Source organism: Falco cherrug, chromosome 2 (genome assembly GCF_023634085.1).
Source record: "Falco cherrug isolate bFalChe1 chromosome 2, bFalChe1.pri, whole genome shotgun sequence".
NCBI lineage: Eukaryota > Metazoa > Chordata > Aves > Falconiformes > Falconidae > Falco > Falco cherrug.
In genome coordinates, this window is record NC_073698.1 from 65,309,489 (window position 1) to 65,327,732 (window position 18,244).

Sequence of the window (18,244 nt, forward strand, 5' to 3'; positions counted from 1 at the left end):
GGGAGTTGGAAGGCGCGAAAATCCCGCGCATGCTCCCTGCGCCCGCGGAGCGGCGGGCGGTTGGCTCGGCCGCTCCGCGTGTGCCCGTGCAAGGCACGCTACACCCCCGTGACGTCAGCGCGCAGCGTCACGCCGGTGGGACGCACAAAAGTGTAAGTTTCAATTTTTTTTTTTTCCTGCCGACGGGGGGAGAAGGGAAGGGGAAAAAAAAAAAGAAAAAAGAAAGAAGAAGAGAGGAAAGAGCGACGGGGGTCGCGCGCGCGGGGAGGGGCCGCTGCGCTCGCGCCCGCCCGCCCCCCGCCCCCCCCCCCTCCCCGCGCGCAGCCCCTCGCGATCGGGGCGCGGGCCGCAGCGGGCAGGTGTGCGGGGCCGCGGGCGGGCCGGGCGGCGGGGGCGGCGGGCCGGGAGCCCGCCAGGCTGGCGTCCGGCGGGGGCAGAGGCGGGCTGGGAACGGGCTGTCACTTCCCAGCCCGCCGGGGGAGACACCCCCCGGCCCCCCCCGCCCGCCCCGGAGCGGAGGGAGGGGGGCGGTCCCTGCCGGCCCCCTCCCCCCGCCCGCTCGCGCTGCCGTTGGGGCCGTTGGTCTCCCGCCGCCTCCCCCCGCGCCCGCTTCCCCCCGCCCCTGCCCCCTCCCGCCGCGCTCGCCAGGCCCGCGCGCGCCGCCGCACATGTGCAGTTGGGCGCCTCCGCAGCAGCGCGGCGGCGGGCGGGGGGTGCTCCCGCTCCGCGCTCCGGGTCCCTGTCTGGGGGCGGCGGCGGGGGATGGAGCCGGCTGTCTCTGCCTTCGGCCGCTCAGGTGCGGGCAGCCCGGGCCGGCCTGCAGCGGGAGCAGGACGGGGAGCATCGGGGGCGGCGGGATGGCAGGGAGGGGGGGCGCCGCGGGGTGCCGCCGCCGGCGGGGCGAGGAGGATGGGGACGGGGTGCCCCCCCCCCCCGCCGGCGGTGCCGCCTGGCGCGCGGGCGCGTCCCCCCTTCCTCGGTGCCCCCGCCGCCTCCGAGGCGATTAGCGCGGCCCCTCGCTGCCGAGGGGAGGCGGCGCGGGGCTTAGGGCTTTGCCCGGGCGGTGAGGCCCTGGCCGGGGGGCGCCGGGGGGGAGGCGGGCGGCCGCGGGGTGCCCGAGGCGCGGCGGCGGCTGCCGGTCGGTACCGCTCGGCGCGGCCGCGGCCCGTCCGCCGGCGAGGGGGAGGGCGCGGTGCAGGGGGGCTGCGAGGCCCCGGGGGGAGCCGGCCCCTGGGGCCTACTTGTGCCTGCTGCTGGAAACGGGGGCGGGGAGGCGGCGGCCGCGGGGGCGATCTCTGCCCCCCGTGGCTCCGGCCCGCGCCCGCGCTGCGGGGCTGGAAGGGGCGCAGCCGGGCAGGGGCCGGCCCGGCGTGGGCTGCCCGCTGCCCCCGGGATCGGGTCCGTGCTGGGGGAAGGGCGCTCCTGCCCGGGGAGAGAGAGCGCACCCCGTTGTCGGCAAAAGGCGATTTCCCACGTGTGAGCGGGGCGGGGGGGGGGGGGCTTAGGGGGGAAATTGGTGATGACAGGAAACTTCTTCCTCTTCAAAAGCGTTTTTTCCTAAAAACTAAATTCTATCTGGTGGTAGTCGGTAATTGTAAAAACTTTCCCTCCTTTCCTTTTTATAGCTGACGTTGTCTTTAATTGCTTTCTAGAAAATAGCATCATTGTCTTTGCGTCCTGCACCCGTCAAGATTCTAAGAGGACTGATTTCTAGTCTTTGGTAACATGGCAAAAGATGTAAGTATGTTTGTAGCACATCATATGTGGAAGCTTAGCTCATAGAATATCATTGTTTTTATTAACAGAAGCAAACGAGGTCATGCTTTGTAATAGCTGGCATTAATGAATATATGGAACTTATCTACGTTGTACATCAAGCCTAAGCTGCATTTTTCTGTAGATGTAACAGCATAAAGCAGCTTCAGATCTGCAGCCATTTTTTCTGAGTAATTAGTCTTAAGAATTCACCGCGCTTATAAAAGCACATGGGCCGTTGGCATTATGCACGTTCATATTGAATCCTAAATCAACTTAGTTTTGAATTGGATTTTAAAACCCCCAGCAAATACTATTTGTATGACAGAGTTGTTTTGGGCTACTGTTGTCAACTAGCATTGCCTTTCTTGTGTTCAAGGAGGCATCATATATTCAAGGGGACTGAAGATGGTTCAGTCTCCATATGTGTTCATTGTTTATCTACCAAAAGATGCTGGTTAGTATCTGTAAAAACAGGCTTTTGGGACTTTCATCATAGACTTCCATTACCATTGACGTTAAGGTTAACGTCTTTGATTCTGTGGCATACCTCTTGAACCATGTTTGCTCTTTACCCATTCCAGTACTTAAAAAAAAAAAAAAAAAGTTGAAACAGGTTCTGCCTTCGAGATGTAATTCATTGTTAATAACTAATATAATTGGGTTTGCACATTTCCTTATTGAAAATGAGACAAGATACTACTCTGTATTCAAATTAGAATATATTGCCCCTTCAAAAGAACCCACCAAAACCCAACAGTATAAAACCTAAGGACAAGTGATGCAACTCAGATTCTTCAAGAACAGATTGTGTTGTCCAATGTGGCTGCTGTATGTAGTGAGAATTTCCAGGGAATAATGATTGGTTTAACAAATTAATGTTTTAGAGAATTTTCGTCATCAAGAAGCAACTGAAAAACATCTTATGTGTGCGGAGAAGCAACCAGAAAGACGTAGTCACTCAAAGCTTGCCTGGAAGAGATAAGGGCAGCCACGTATGTTACAGATAGCACGGTTCAGGGAATAAAAGGCTGTATAAGCGGGAAAAAAAATGAAAGAGGGGTGTTAGACTAGGAGATGAAACTGAAACAGTTCAATGTAATTGAGATACTAAAGGACTTTGTTTTTAATATTAGCTTTTGAGACAGATCAACGCAGTGAAGAAATGCTAGCACCTGGAAATACAGATTAATATCCTAGAAGGGTCTAAGGTAGCAGAATGAGAATCAGACATTTAAGAGTGAAGCTAATTTTTGAAAGATCTAGCTTATTCTAGATAAGAGGGTAGTTAAGGGGGGAATAGTGTAGATGATGATAAACTTCAGAAATGGAAGATGCCGCAGATAGAAAAATAAATTGCTTTCAGTATCTTTACTACAATAATTAATAAGCTGAATTTGGAAAAAATAAAATCTAGGTCAGGTTTTAGGTAAAATTATAATTGTACTTGAGCACCGGAACAGGGTAGCTAGAAAGGGGTATGAAATCTTAATTGAAGGATTGTCTAACCTGTTCTTAAAAACCTCTACACATACTTAATCCTGCCTCAGGGAAGAAAGATGAACTGCTTACCTTCTTGCAGACTATTACATACCCACCATTACGTGATGTCTAAAATGTGTAGTGAATGCTGGGAAATTTTAAATTTCCAGGTCTGATTATGGGCCCTATTAGATTTGATTTGATGCTTGCTAATTAGTATAACAATTTGGATTTTCAGAAGGTACGAGAATTATTCTCTTATTTTTTCGTCCAAAATCCAACTTCTTTTCAAAGCAAAGTAATGGAATTAATCATGATAGAGACAGTATCACTAAATTCCTGGGCACTGAGTCTATGACCTGCACTGCTGTAAATTAAACATTTTGACATGGAAATATTGCAGTGATTAATGGCTTGTGGTTCTGCCATGTCACCTATCAAGTGCACTAACTGACTGTGAGATGTAGTGGTGAAGAAGATGGCATAGTGGATGAATGCCCCCACCCCTTCCTTCCCTTTTTCTCAGCGGAGCTGAGATGGCTAACTGTGGTGTAGGGGCTGTGCTGCTACAATGTTAAGTCTGGGCTTCAGGTGGCATTTACATGGCCGAGCGTGCTTCGGTGTGCTGCAGCCTGGGAAAGCTGGCTTGATGTGAGACCCACTCTTCCTCTGTGCTGTGGGGGCCAGTGCTTGCTCTGGTGAGGGTGAAGCAGGCAGCCCTGGGGAAGAGGAAGGTGTGGAGCCAGGGCCACCCCACAACAGGACACGCTCCTACTTAACCCCTCTTTCCACTGGCCACAGGAAAGCACTTTTCCTTTTGTAGCTTGATTCCAGCTCTTCCTCTGATACTTCTTTGTAAAAACTATAATTTGAAAAGACCTGTTTGGAAAGTCAAATATCTGTACAAGTTTGCAGACTGAGACTATTGGATAACTGAACAAATGGGGAGCATGATGGAGAATACTGGCAAACCCCATGAAATGTTTTTATAAAGGATTAAATAATTGCAGAAGTACTGATCAGGTAAGCAGGCAAGATAAAGCTTATGAGCTGTTTGACTCAAATCTAAATTCTGTTAAATGTTACTTTATAATGTATACCTCTAATGCATTTCAGAGTGTACAACGAAGAGAAAATAAGCAATAAACCATTGATTTTTTTTTTTTTTCAAAATACTTTCATTTCCTTGGCAGTGATCAAGAAGCTGGGGGGGAGAGGTGAGTTCATATGTAGCACCTCTAGTTAAGAGTCTGCAGGTGGAGTTTAAGAGCATAATCACAAGTAATGTTACGATGGGATAAGTTAAAAAAGAATAATGGAAAAAGAGGAATACTAGTTTGTAAAGGTTAAAGTCTCTGTGGGTATATCAATGTATTTTTTGAAAACTTATATAAAGGGTAGGGGATCCGGAATGCATAAAGGGGAAGAAAAGATGCAAACTCCTTTTTCCAGTGTGATCTGATAATAGTAATGAGCATAGATGTTTTTTGTTTTATGTAAATGCACATTCAAGTCAGATCTTAGTTACTAGAAAGACTTTTTGTGTAATTTAAAGAAACAATGAAAAAAATATGTCTGTGGATGGGAGAACAGCAATTGCAGTATCTCAAGGATTTGCGTACCTTGGGAGTGGAATAATTCTATTGCTTGTCAGAGGCTGAATGATAAATGAAGTTGAGGTCATTAGAGTTGGGTACAGTCTGACATGTACATTTGCACTGTACGGGAAGTTTCTTGGTCTGAGACGGAGGTAGTCATCACATGCAGACAATCTCCAGAAACTCCAGTTTAGCCAGTATTCCTCTTTCTGGTTAATTGGTGTCAGACTTTGCTGAGTCTACTGTAAACTCTGCCACCAAACATGGCACCTTTCAGGCAGGAGCTGGAGGAGCCAGACATAGACACTGAGGTCCTTGTCTGACTTGTGCTGCTCGCTGGATTCAAGGGATTAGTATTTTGATGGGGGAGTGCAGGTCCCTAGGTGAAATGGTGACCTGTCCATCCATGGCATACTTAACACTAGGCAGGATGCAGCATCAAAAGAAGGAGCAGGAGTTACTGTACCAAAAAAGTTAATTTGGTTTTGGTAACAATTTTCTGTCTTCCAGCTCCCAGTATAAGGCTGAGGACTACTTGCTGGCCATTTTTATATTCAGTTATACGCTGAGAATTTTCTGTAAATTAAGACAATAAATACTTGTTAGCATCAATGGTTAAAATGCCTTCCACCGTTAAACAGTTTCTGTAGTATATCTGAAGATCCAACTTGTGGTGTGACCCTGTTTCTCCTCTCTGTTACTTCTGTTGCAAATGAATTGCTGAGGCTTCTCAAGTAGCCATAAAGAAAGAGAAGCTTGTGGCTCCTTTCTTGAAGGCCCACTGTTACATAGAAGTGACGAAACAGGAGGCACTTGCAAGGAGCTGGTGGTCCTTTACAGGGTATAGTCCAATGTATGGTGTTACTGCAAGTACTGAGGAGAAGGGGGCTAGACAAAACGAATGAGTAAGATTCCCTCTTATCTTGAAAATGATGTCAAAAGAGATATTTGATATCTTGATATCAAAAGAGGTGAATTATGTAAATGAAATACTCTATGTAGTAGCAGTTGCTTATGATTGTTTCAGTTCACTGTTATTGCATGGACTGTTTCCAGTCATTTGAAAAATAAAACCAACTGTTCATGAAGAGTGTTCAATTGAAAACTACTTCAGTGTTTTCAAAAACTTTTTGAACTGATACACCACTGTTAGACTTCAGAATTTCTCACAGACTAAAATACCTTTCTTGAGAACTGTTTGTCTGGAAAGCTTGTGCATTTTACAGTTTCATAGGTTGTCGGCAGTGGTGTTGGTTGGCTTTGGTACTGCTCATTCTATAAAATCAGATTTTAATTTTTTGTTCTAAATGATGTTTTACTCTGCTGTCATCTCTTTGCTTGAATTACTTCATGAGGGATTTTTCTCTTGATCTCTGGTTTGCATAAAACTTACTGTATCTGTTTAGTATTTCATGGTGCTTCTACTAATCTCATTGAGTAGTAGCTATGGCCCGTGTATCTGTCTTTGCAACAGAAGCCCTGTGCGCATACGTGAATCTGAGGACACCATGTGAGAAGTTCTACCTGTGTAATGTTCAGCACCTGATCTACCATTACTCTTTAAGAGATCTAGAGATGTAGGGATTAGCACTGATGGATATTCAGAATACATTTGGTTATGTAGTTTAATGCATTGAATTCATTTATCATAGTAATAAATGCTTTGCTCAAAAAATACTTAAAAAAACCCACAGCAAACTTAATTTTTTAGTGAGCTTTACTGGCTAGGTCAATAGGTCTGCTAAATTTGGGGAAAGAAGTAGATCTGTGCTTCTGTGTATTAGTTGTGCCAGAACACCACAAAAGTTGTTCTTTTTAATAGCTTTTTGTGTGGGGCTTCTACATCAATCTTGAGCAAGTCTGTGTGGTCTGAAAAAGATACATTCAGGATGGATAAAGAAAAAAACCTAATGGAAGTAGGAAATTGATGTATTTTGGATCTTTTTTACATGATACACTTTCAATGCCCAGCAAGTATTGAAAAGTCTTCAAAACATTTTTCAGACTCTTCTTAAAATACCAGCATGTGTTTCTCCTTTTATGTTTATTTTTGGTTATGTACTGGGAATTTTGGTGAGGCAGACTAGAGAAGTTAAGTCTTCAGTGAATCTCAAGTGGTTCATGCACCTTTTTTGACACCGTTTTAGTTCAGCAACTTCTTGGTAGCTTGATCTATTTCTGTTTGCCTTTAGTGAGTTCTAATGTGTTCAGAAGTTTGCAAACTGAAGATCAAATAATAATATGAAATTGGGTCTTCTAAAAAGGCAACTCAGTCTGGGATTTTGAATGTTGTTAAAGTTTTTTTTAAATATCTTTTTTAGAGGAAGGCAGAAGGAAAGTGATCTTTAAGCTCTCCTTTTTACATTCCAAATACACAATAAGTGTTTCCCTTTTTTCTTTTTGCCTGTGTTGGTTTGTATTTATAGGTCAGAAAATAGCAACTCAGAAGTTGCCTGTCACCTTGCCAATTTATTTGTGTAAAGAAAGCATTTTCTCTTAGCCTTCAAGTGTTTTAACTTCTTTATTAATTGTCTGCGTTAGTTAATGGTAGTGACTCTATATAGATACATATTTGTAGTATTACTGAGTAAATACACTGTGCTGATGACTTAACATGCTAAACAAAAATGCAGCTTTTAAAAGTTAAGTTACATTAGGGATTACTTATCTAGCGTCTGTATTTGCTTGTCTGGATATCATTTAATGGAGACTTATTGTGGCTAATTAGAAATGGGAGGTAAAATGGGACAATCTTTGCTAAACGTTCTCTATGTTGAGGTGGTTCTCATATAGATAGTGGACAACTTGATTCTAAAGGTTGACAGTGGTCCATCTCCCCAAAAATGCTTCTGGCTGCTTGTCTTGTGTTAAATTTCCTAAGCATCCCAGTATTGCGTGAAAATTATGTTGTGGGCTGCTGTAGCCTTATAATATACTGATAAGGAGGTTGGTGAGGCAAATGGTTTCAGAATGAGTCCTGGTTAACATTACTTGAAAAGTCTGTTAAGGTCAAATGTAGAACAGCACCAGGAGCCAGTTGTGGAAGCGGCTGCTGCTGGTACTTCTGCATATGAGTATTTAGTTTAGGAGGACACAAAACTTTTATTTTCAGATTAGTTTATGTGTATTAGTCATATAGAAGTGGCAAACCAGTGCCTTGGTCATATTCACCCCAGGAATCTCTTCCTGTGGTATTTTTGATCTGTGTGGCTGCTTAGACTGGACCACTGTTTGACTCTTCTTCAAAATAAATTCTTCGTTTGTAGACTTTTATTTGGAAAGTACAGCCAGGAAAGCTAATGGTCTTGAGGTATTCTGCGATAGGGAGACCTCAGGTGTCGTTTTGTGTGTGCTTGGTGTCTTAACTTCTGTGCAGTATCAGTGGAGCCTATATTCAGACCAAAGATGGGCAGTTCTTAACTGAGCTACTGACCAGTATTTGGTTTTTACCTTCACAATTCTATGTGATACAGATCTTTTAATATCTAGTGCTTTGACTGTGCCTTGCTAGTTAAGGTGGTAATAATTCAAATACACTTTTTGGAAAGCTCAGTGATCATTGCTGAGTGGTTGAGGTTGACAAACACATTAATCTTGAAGATGCTGCCATGAACTGAGGATGTGGTATGATCTCTGTTTCAGAAGGAGGCTACTGAGACATGGTAAAATAACACATTTGAGAACTTTGCAGGATCAGACTCCTGTAGCCTGACTTCAAAAATTCTTTTGCATGATGTTATACAGTAAAGAATAGTTCTCACTGACTTAATTTTTTAAATTTAAATTCAAACAATTTAAATTCAAGAAATTTCCTTTCCCTTCCTGCAATCCTCTACTTCATATCTTAATCGCTTTTTTTAATTTTTGGGAAAAATATATTGGATGTCCCATAAAAATAGTCACCTGCAATTACGTGATGATTCATCCCCAGACTGTCTCCTCTGATCCCTGAATGAGATGAGAATCCAATGGGAAAAATAGCATATTATCATCTTGTTACGAATGACACTTGAGTATGAGTAGAGGTGAAAGAAGAATTAGGCTGTTTAAGCAGCATTATTTCTGATTATAAGCTTTTCTCTGCTTCGTAGCTGTGCTAATTTTCCAGTGTGTGTGTGTGTGTTGCTTCCTGATATTAGAATAAGGCAAACAAAAAACCCCAAACCCTATGTTGTCACTGAAGTGGCACATAAAGTTGCATGGCATAGTGAGTGCCTTTACATTTATTAGCTACTCTTGAGCAGTAACATGACTAGGGATTGTCATCCTGGATGGATCAAGTTAGGTACAGTTTGCACAGGGTGGGTGGCTGGTTGCTAGTAGGTTTTGCAAATGCCAGTAGACTGCACAGGTGTCCTCCTCATGCCTTTGACAGGCTCTGGGAGGAAATGTACTGTAATGGGAATGCTTTTCTTTTCCAATTTCTCCATTTTCTGGTTCTGACTTAACTACTTCTTCCTAGATTTATTTTGAATTTCCCAGTCTGAGTCCCAGCTTGTTTACCCTTTCAGTTGTAGTTTAGAATAGATTGTGTTCATCTTTGCAGTTCTTGTGTTCTTCCCCTTTCCTCACAGATTCCAATTTCCTTGTTCTATTAAAGCTGTCTTTTAGATTCTCATGAGTTCTGTTGCCTGTATGTTTTAAGTGACTCCCATTTTCTGTACCTTAACTCATAATCTACCATCTTCCATCTGATTTTCTACCTCACTTTCTGTCTTTATTCCAGCCAGTCCCAAAATTGTCTGTTTTCCTGTCTGTCCCATTCTGACTCTCATTCTTTAACCATTGTTGTATATTGGGCACCCACATTTCTTGTTTTGCTGTCAAACAGTCCTGTTGCCTCAGTTTGGTGGGCTTCATCTGCTGTTAGCAACTGGAAATGTCTATTCTGAGAAACACCTTTTGGCAAATACCTCTGTTTCTGTTTATCTTTACCCTTTTTGCTCTTTTTTCAGCTTTTTCGGAGAGTACATAGAACGGGCTGTTACCTAGAAGCAAGATTGAAGCGCTATTTCTGTGGCACAGAAGCACTCTTCTGTTCCCCCTATTTACTTGGGAGTGGTGGTGGGGACCTTCAAATCTGATAGGCATAGCACGTGCACTTGTTCAGTCTTGTTTTGGTCAAACTTCTTTGTCATGCTTTTATAGGTTCCTTGTCCTTCAGTCCAAACTCAGCTTGCATCTTTTCTGTTTAGTTTAAGGGTTTACTGAATAATTTTATGCCAGTTTTTATTAAGAAATTGAGTTGCAAGTCCAGAAAGCCGTGGAAGAAATGCTGCTTTTGTTGTAAGAGTATTAAGTTTATAGTAGATAACTTCAGAGACCACAATGAATGTTAGCTTGTTAGTAAGATACTAAATTATTCTATGACAGTCTGTACTAAGGGATTTTTAAGCAAGTGAAATTCTCTGCATTTTTAGCAAATGTTGTTTCAGATTAACTTTAGTCCCAACAGAAAGGTATTTCCCAATTTACTGACTTTCAGGCTGAGGGCGCTTGTAGTGCTTTTCATCTTTTATTTTGTAAACAAAACAAAAATAGATTTCCCGCTCCTTGTGACTGCTGATGATCTAGCAGGCCAAAGGTAACTTCAGTTGAATTTTTGATACATGCAGCCTGTCAGTTGATTTCTTTTCCTTAGGAGTTCTGAGTGATGTGATGAGACAAAGCCTAGGTATTGGTCGAGGTCTCCACTCCAGCGTAGCTTCCACAGTTAAAATTGCCAGATTTACTAATTTGTGCAGTAGTCTTTAATCTCCCTCTCGTCTGTGGAAGGGAGATCTTAAGTTATTACAACATAGATGCTATTTTGAGTGTCAAAAGCTATTTTTTAAAATCATTGTTGATTTTGTTGGAATCTGGAAAGGATAAAGGGTGTATCTGTTGCATGTTTAGGATACTAGGAGTCTCTTTGTGTAGCCATAGGGGTAAGTATACATAGCCAATATGTCTCTTTGAAGAGGGAAGTGGTGCTAAATTTTGAAGTTGCACACACTTAAAAAGCTTTCAGAATTGACTATTAAAAGCGTGATATTATTTCAAATAGCCTTGGTCTTATCATCAAAGGAAGTAACACATCTTGAAATTGAGAATTATGAGAAGATAAGAAAAAAATGTGGAATATGAAAAAATTACATTATCAGGTAAAAAAAATATCGGAATACCTTGTTGCGAGTAGGTTGATAAGGCCTGAAAACTACATATATTTTCCCACCAGAAAATAGAATTTCCTTGATGTCTAAACCCTCCTTGGCAGAAGGTTACTTTTCCATTGGGGAAAATCAGCTATTTTTTGCTGGTCTGGGTTTTTTTGTGCTTTGTTTGTTTTGCATGTGGAGTTGTTTTGTTGTTGTTGTATGTTGTGTTTTGGTTTTGGGTCTGCTTTTATTTGTTTGTTGTGAATCTGTGACTGTGATATGCCTAATGGAAGCTATGGTCCCACTTTCCTCTGTTTTCTTTCTTTTGGGTACTGCACTGCTAGATAGGTTATGGAGTAATCCTGGTGTCTGTCATCCAAAATAACCTGGCTTGGAAAATAGCTTTAATTTTTTTGAAATACACAGAGATCTTTTTTTTTATTATTATTTTGCCTACTATTTCCATTTTAGAACAAAGACACTAGAATTTTGTATGGGATGGAAGTTTTGCTTTTCAGTTTTCTCTCAGCAAAAGCTTGTATTTGTGACTGAGGAGACTCAAAACAGGTTATAAAAATTTATCATTGTAGAGTTAAATAGTGTATCCAGAAGTGTGAAGAAGATACCGAGGGTGGAATAATAGTTTTCACCAGAAATCAGGTTTTATTATGAATAGTAGCAGCTGGGGATGCCATTTGGTGTGGGATTTGGTAGTATTCTTTCCAAATTTTTTTTCTTGGAAGTCTTTCCTAGCCATACTCTTACAAATGAGTTGAATATTTACCAGCTATTTTAACTGCTAGAGCTGAACCTTTTGTCAGATACTAGTGTGGGAAGGTGGTGGAATGGTGATTCTCTATTCTTTGCCAGTGTTGTGGTTCCTGAGGGGATTCTTACTGTTGTTCAGTGTTGCTGTTCTCTTATTTTTCCCAAATTGTATTCTCTTCTTGATTAAAAGCAGTGTTTTTGCCAAATGTTCTCCAGTTTGTCAGTGACTTGTGTAATTTCAGTCACACAAAAGCAGGGTCCGGGGCATGTAGCACTAACCTGACTGTAATGCTAGGTTGGATTGTGGGTTTTGGAGTTGCATATTGTTTTGGGGACTCTTTGTCACTGTGTGTTTTAATTATGTAGAAGAAAACTTGAAGTTTATGAGATGATTTGATACTATTGTATGGTGGTTGCTTGAATATTTAAGGATAAAATGAATTAATAGAAATGGTTATATTGGAGGCTCTTCTAGTTAAAAAATAGGAAGGGACCAATAAGTAATTGATTACTGCATTGCCTAATTTGCTAACTACTGAAATAATAACTTGCATTTAATACTTGAAATGGCTGAATATCACAGCTTAAATATATTTTTTATTATCACCGTAACTGACATGTGAGCTTGATGCAAGTTTGCTTGCGTTTACACTGATGAATGGATTTAATAATACTATTAAATTCATGTGTTTCTAAAAAAAGAGACATTACAAATTGAAACAGCCATTTTCTTGGTGGTCCATTGGTCCCAAATTCTATATTAAATCTCTTTCCATTCTCATTGATATCTCTTTGATTCTCATGGAAAAGAGAATTTGCAGGAATCCTTGAGTACAAGCTGCCTCTTTCTGCTGTTGAATAGAAACTGAAGTACTGCATTTAAAGAAATGACAATGAGACTGCACTTCCTGTGTGGTTTAACACTTCTGTTGTGAAATTGAGGTAGAATGGAAGTATAATGCAACACTTACAAAAAATTTTACCTTCATATAGCACATTGGGTTCCAGCGTTCTGGAATGTCATACTGCCATGGCGTATAGCTCTAGTAACATCTTTGTAGCTCTAACATCTTTGTACATGATACTGATTTCATATTGATGAGTATACCTTCTTTGAAAGTGTCTGATACAGTCTGTTGCCTTTCTGAGTTAAGCATAATGAAGAGTTAGGCTTATAAAAAGCCCTGATGCCTGGCAGTAGGGCAGTAGAACTGCCACTTGAACAAGTGGACCTTTGAATCCCTACTGGGCAAGATGGAGAACAGACAGTGTTCATGTACTGGTAAATTGTTGCAGTCTCCTTAAACCAATGCTATGTCATTACTTTTGGGAGGGGGGTGGAATTAGGGGAATGGAGGACAGAACTGCCACAGGCTCTTCATTCTACCCACTGGTTCTACTGTCTCATGGTTTCTTTGTGCCACCAGGTCCTCCTTGCTGCCATGCCGTTACAGGCCACTGCTCTTCATGCTTCTCTGAGCAGTATTTCTCTTCTACTCACTTCCCAGCCCATCTCCAATTCTCGGTCATCATCTTTTCCCCCTCCATTTTCACTGAGGAAAGTTTACCGTTTTGTGAAGTTCAATCTTTGCTGTCGAACACCTGGATAGTAACAGCACCACAGCATCCTCTAGTGGCTCTCTTGATTTGCTGAACTTCTGGCAAATAAGTAGGATCTTCAGGTAGACTTCTAAGGGACAGGCTTTGTTGCTGACTGACAGCAAACCACTTAATTGTCTTTTGAAGATTGACAGTAGCCTGCAAATACCACCTATGCATTTTATAATGCAGTCGGGGACCTTGAGCCTCTGTAACACCATGTGCTAAATTATGGTTAAGTACAAGTGTTGACTTTCTTGCTGTTCTTTCTAAATGGAAACAGTCTGTGTGTTCACTGTATTTTCAGTACTGTTTTGTCTGGAGATACCAAGTAATTACTGCATCAAGTATTTTCTGTCCAAAAATTAAATAGTATTTTTAAAAATAATTGGTACTGTGAGCTTTCTGAAAGGATGGTGATTGCTTTATAAACTTGTATGTCATCCTATAGCTCTTTCACTTAAGAGCTTAATATTCTGATCCCTAAAAAATAATAATTGAAAGGCTCAGGGTGTTTCTTCGTAATGCCTTTTTTTCAGATCGAAATGCCTGAAGGTGCTCTCTACCACCACTACTGTTTTTGCTGTAACGTTATTAACTTTCATGGTAGGTAAATAGTATCTACACAGAGAAAGGTGTAGTCACAGGTGTCAGTGGTTCTAATTACAGGGGTGTTCAGCTATCTGCTAAAACAGCGCATGTACACTGTAAGACCTTAGTTAGGACACAAAATAGCAAAATAGGTGTAAGCTGATTTTCTGCTTGCTTTTTAAGAAGGTGGTGTTTATAAAATCAAGATTTTAAAATTTGGCAAATATTGTGCCACAAACAGTGTCGTTACATCGTGATAGATCTGTGCCAAAATGTAAGTGGTAGCAGCAGAGACTTCTGGTATATGATATCTTCCATCTTTAACAATAAAAGGTTATCTGAGTTTGTAAATTTAATAAAAGTTACTTTCTTTAACAGGCTGGACTAATTGAAGCCAATGGAGAGCTTAAGGTGTTTATAGACCAAAACCTAAGTCCTGGAAAAGGTAAGAACGCAATTTTTAGTAAGACCTCCATTTCTTGTTTTTCAGTTGTTATGCTTATTACTGGCTTTAAACTGCTTTCTTAGCATAGTTTTTGTAAAGCTTTTCTTAAGTTATATATTCTATAATCAGCAAGCAAACTGTAGATTCTCTGTGGCTTATAATTGTCTGTAAACTATGTGTGAAGTTCAGTGGTGGTTTGTCATCCCACATGTGATCTTCTTGTTAGTGTAGCTCGTGTTTAAGTGTAAGGCCAGGATGATCTAAAACATCTTTTGGGGCACTATGTTTTGACAAATGGGAAAAATGCAGGAGTGTAGGAGTTTACAATGGGTTATGACAGTTTTTATGGTAGGCTTGCACTAGTGTGGATGCATTATCTGAAAATATATTTTGAAAAGAGCTGTTCTGGACTTGCAGATAATGCATGTATGATAGTGTAATGTAATCAAGGAGTTTAGTAAAACACAGGCTGTAACTTGAATTCAATAGGTAAGCTCAAAACCCAGGAGTATCTAAACATTTGGAGAGTTATGAGCTGCACTTCACAATTAGCAATTTTGGGGGAAAAAACAGAAGCACCACTGAGTTCCAGTCACCTGCAGTTCTGGACAGCTATGTTATATAACCTCTTCTGTAAACTGATTATGCTGCATGTGGAGATTTGGGGTTTGTCCCCTATATTCTTATGGGAAGGCTGTTTCCATAGTAAGACTGTAGAACTATTCTCTGATTTCCAGTTAAGTATATTCTTGCCGGTTCATGCATTTTGCTGGTGGCAGTGTGATTTTTCAGCTTAATAGTTTTTCTCCAGTATGTTTATCTACTCTTTATAAATAACAACTGGGTATCTTAGCAGTCTTTAATTTGTCAGGCCACCTAGCCACTGTTTCCTAGATTCCTCATCAGATAAGCCCTTTGTGCTCTGTATTTTCCTTATCATCATTCTTTGAGCCTGTTTATTGCCTTCATCAATGTCTTGAATGCAAGTGACCAAAATAGTGTATATGACTCCAAGTGAAGCATCAGTCATATTTGTATGGAAGTAGGGTAATTTTTCTGTGCAGTGTCATGCTTGGTTCATGGGCATCTCATAGTAGATTTTGGTGAAATGGCCGTTTTCCTTTAGTTTTGCTTCCAAATGATGATGGTCTCGTTTACTCTTGTGTGTGACAGATGGTGTGCTTTGATAGGCTGTACTAAGTAGGGTGAAATTTATTAGGACAGTGTCACCTACTTGTCTGATGCTCTCATAAACCTCATTATTGACAAATCTATTAACTTCATGCATTACTCTAGTACTCTCAGATAACCTGTGGTCCAGTTGAGGTGAACTCCATTAGTATTACTGCTGTAGCCTGTTATATGCCATTTCAGGAAACCCATTTAAGTATTTATTTTCACAGCCTGCAGAACTTCTGATTTCTGTCACCATCAATTTAACAGGTTTTCTAGGTACATCAAGTACTTTATTGGAATCTCACTGGGCTCTCTCTTTGGCATTCCCTTGTGTAAAACTCACATTGCTTTACAAAAGAGGGCTGTACAACTAATCTGCTGTGATCTACTTTTGGTGGAAAAGGCATAAGGGTTGAATAACTGGCACTTGTTGACTGGTTCACCTGTATATTTGTAAGCACAGTCATATACCCGTGAACAAAAAAAGTGTGCACGGAGATACCTGATCCTTAACAGCTGTACCATTTTTCCCTACCCCTGTGGGCAGTAAAATGGTTGGTTTTGTCAGGGCAGATACTTGTGGGACCATTTTACACCCATGTAGGTGTGTCTGTCAATACCCTGTTACAGTCTGTCAAGAGCTAGTCAAAACAATGCAGTCTGGACAGTAAGAACTGGAAATGTGAATCTTCCATTATTACATATCTCTTAAAGTAGAACTGGGTAAAATAGATGCCATTTCATTGTTTGTAGCATTTCTAAAATAAATTCAAGGGATTAAGTAGTTTATTATGGCTTGCAGCTCCTCTGGTTTGAGAATCGAGCTCAGTTCTCAATATATACAGCCATGAAGCAAACTAAGCTGTCCTCAGTTAATTTTGGCATCCGATTGCTTTTAGGGGATTTTTGTAAAGTTAATGGACAACAACTAATTCTTAATACTGAGAAGAAACAATGGTTTCTCTTGGCTTGAATGTTTTATTTTTCTTGCCTCTAACTTGTCTGTATTTTATGTGCAGGCTTTGTATTCTTAATCAGATCTTAAAATAGCAAATATTTTGTCACTAAAGTATTCAGATATGTGTCATAATTTATTCACTGAAGTAGTACTCATTTTACGTTGCCACTTTTTTATAATTTTTAGGAGGTTTTGTGTAATATTTAAATATTTTTAAATGTAACTACTATACACAAAATTATTGTGTGCTTTTAAAAGTACCTGTCTACATTACATTCCATTATGTCAAAAAGTCCAGTCCTCCACTGTCTTGCAAATTTCTCTTAATTTGCAAAACAATGCAAAATTTCTCTTAATTTCACAATGAAGAGGATTCAGTCCACAGCAATAGATACAAAACACAGAGTAAGTTTTCCATAAGGTAGCAGAAGTGCATGTGGTATACTACTTAGAGTTGAAAGGAGGTCAGGAAAAACCTATTTCTCTTCTTCTCTGGTGGTAACCATTGAAAGTTTTTTTTTCAGGGTTGTTTTTTCTCTCTCTCCCCCCTCCTTTGGATTTGTATTTCTTAAAAGGTAGGAGTCTTTTCTGGGGGTAGCAAGTCAATCACGAGGAGTCTGAGAATACATTTTATTATTTATATGGGATCAAATCTCCCTGCTGTGTCAGATGAGTGGTTTGCTTAGCCCAGTCTGCTGCCCCAACAACAGTAATAGGGCAGGCTCTTCAGGGAGAATGCAGGAGTCTGGCTGCTTTTTGAAGTTTCTTCTCCCTATGCTCTCACAGCACCCGGGGTCATTGGATTAGTGATATCAGAGGGTGATTCCAGCATCTTTTTGGAAAATCCAACTTTGAGAGACTCAGCAAATTAAGAATGCAGCCTCAACAAGAAACTCGGGACTTGGTTCAGTTTCCACATGTTGCCAGTCAGCTTGTGAAAGGAGCAGGAGCTCAGCTGTCAGAGGAATAAATGTTTTGAGGGGGTGGTAGAAGATAAAAAATGACTTGTCTGCTGGGTAGTAAGGACATACTTGCAAAAACATGGTTTGGGAGGAAGAGCAGAGTATTTGTCTTGAAATTGTTGTGTAACACTTCATCAAAGGTCTGTAAGGTGAATACAGGACTAAGTGGCAGGTATATGAATCAACTGTGAAAGATAAGCAAAGGTTGACTTTTATGGCCAAAACAGGGTATTATGCAACAGTTCTTAGAGCCTGAACAGCTTTGTTGCAATGCTTTCAGAATAGGCTGCGAATGGACTTCTGTAAATTTTTAATCTGCACTGATAGAAATCTGGGAACTGCGAATAGGTTATTTTTAGACTGAGTTTTGTTAGGGTATGTAGCTGTTGTTTCTTAGATGAATGTTGAAAAGGAGACATCACTCATCTTGCTCAGCAGTTACACTGAACAACCTCTTGCTCAAAAGTCCTAAAGCTGTCAAATCTGGGAGAGAAGAGGGTATGTTAGGAAATTATCCCTGTATGGAAGTCCTATCACTGCATTCATTTCCTGATTATCTGCTAAAATTCACGGTCAGAAACAAGTACCAACATAGACAGCCTTTTTTATTTCAGCTAGTGGGGACATACTTCAGCCTAATTCACTTTGGAGAGACCATGTCTCAACCATGAGCTTCTGATTAAGAATTCTGTTTTAAAGCAGAGACTGACTTTGTTTTAAGAGGAGACAATAGTAAACAAAACAAAAGTTTATAATGGATGTAATTTTGAGTA

General features: G+C 41.1%; 1 protein-coding gene across 3 annotated transcripts in view; it reads left to right on the plus strand.

The window, feature by feature from the left end:
* Positions 1 to 18,244, plus strand: part of TFDP1 (transcription factor Dp-1) — a 49,510-nt gene continuing 31,266 nt past the window's right edge. The window contains exons 1-3 of one of the 3 annotated variants that reach the window (XM_014279674.3): positions 1 to 152; positions 1,653 to 1,737; positions 14,309 to 14,375. In XM_014279674.3, the coding sequence (XP_014135149.1) occupies positions 1,726 to 1,737; positions 14,309 to 14,375 (79 nt within the window). In that variant the 5' untranslated portion in view covers positions 1 to 152; positions 1,653 to 1,725. Of the gene's footprint in view, positions 153 to 634; positions 797 to 1,652; positions 1,738 to 14,308; positions 14,376 to 18,244 lie in introns of those variants that run through there. The other 2 variants (XM_055701882.1, XM_055701881.1) reach the window with 2 other exon arrangements.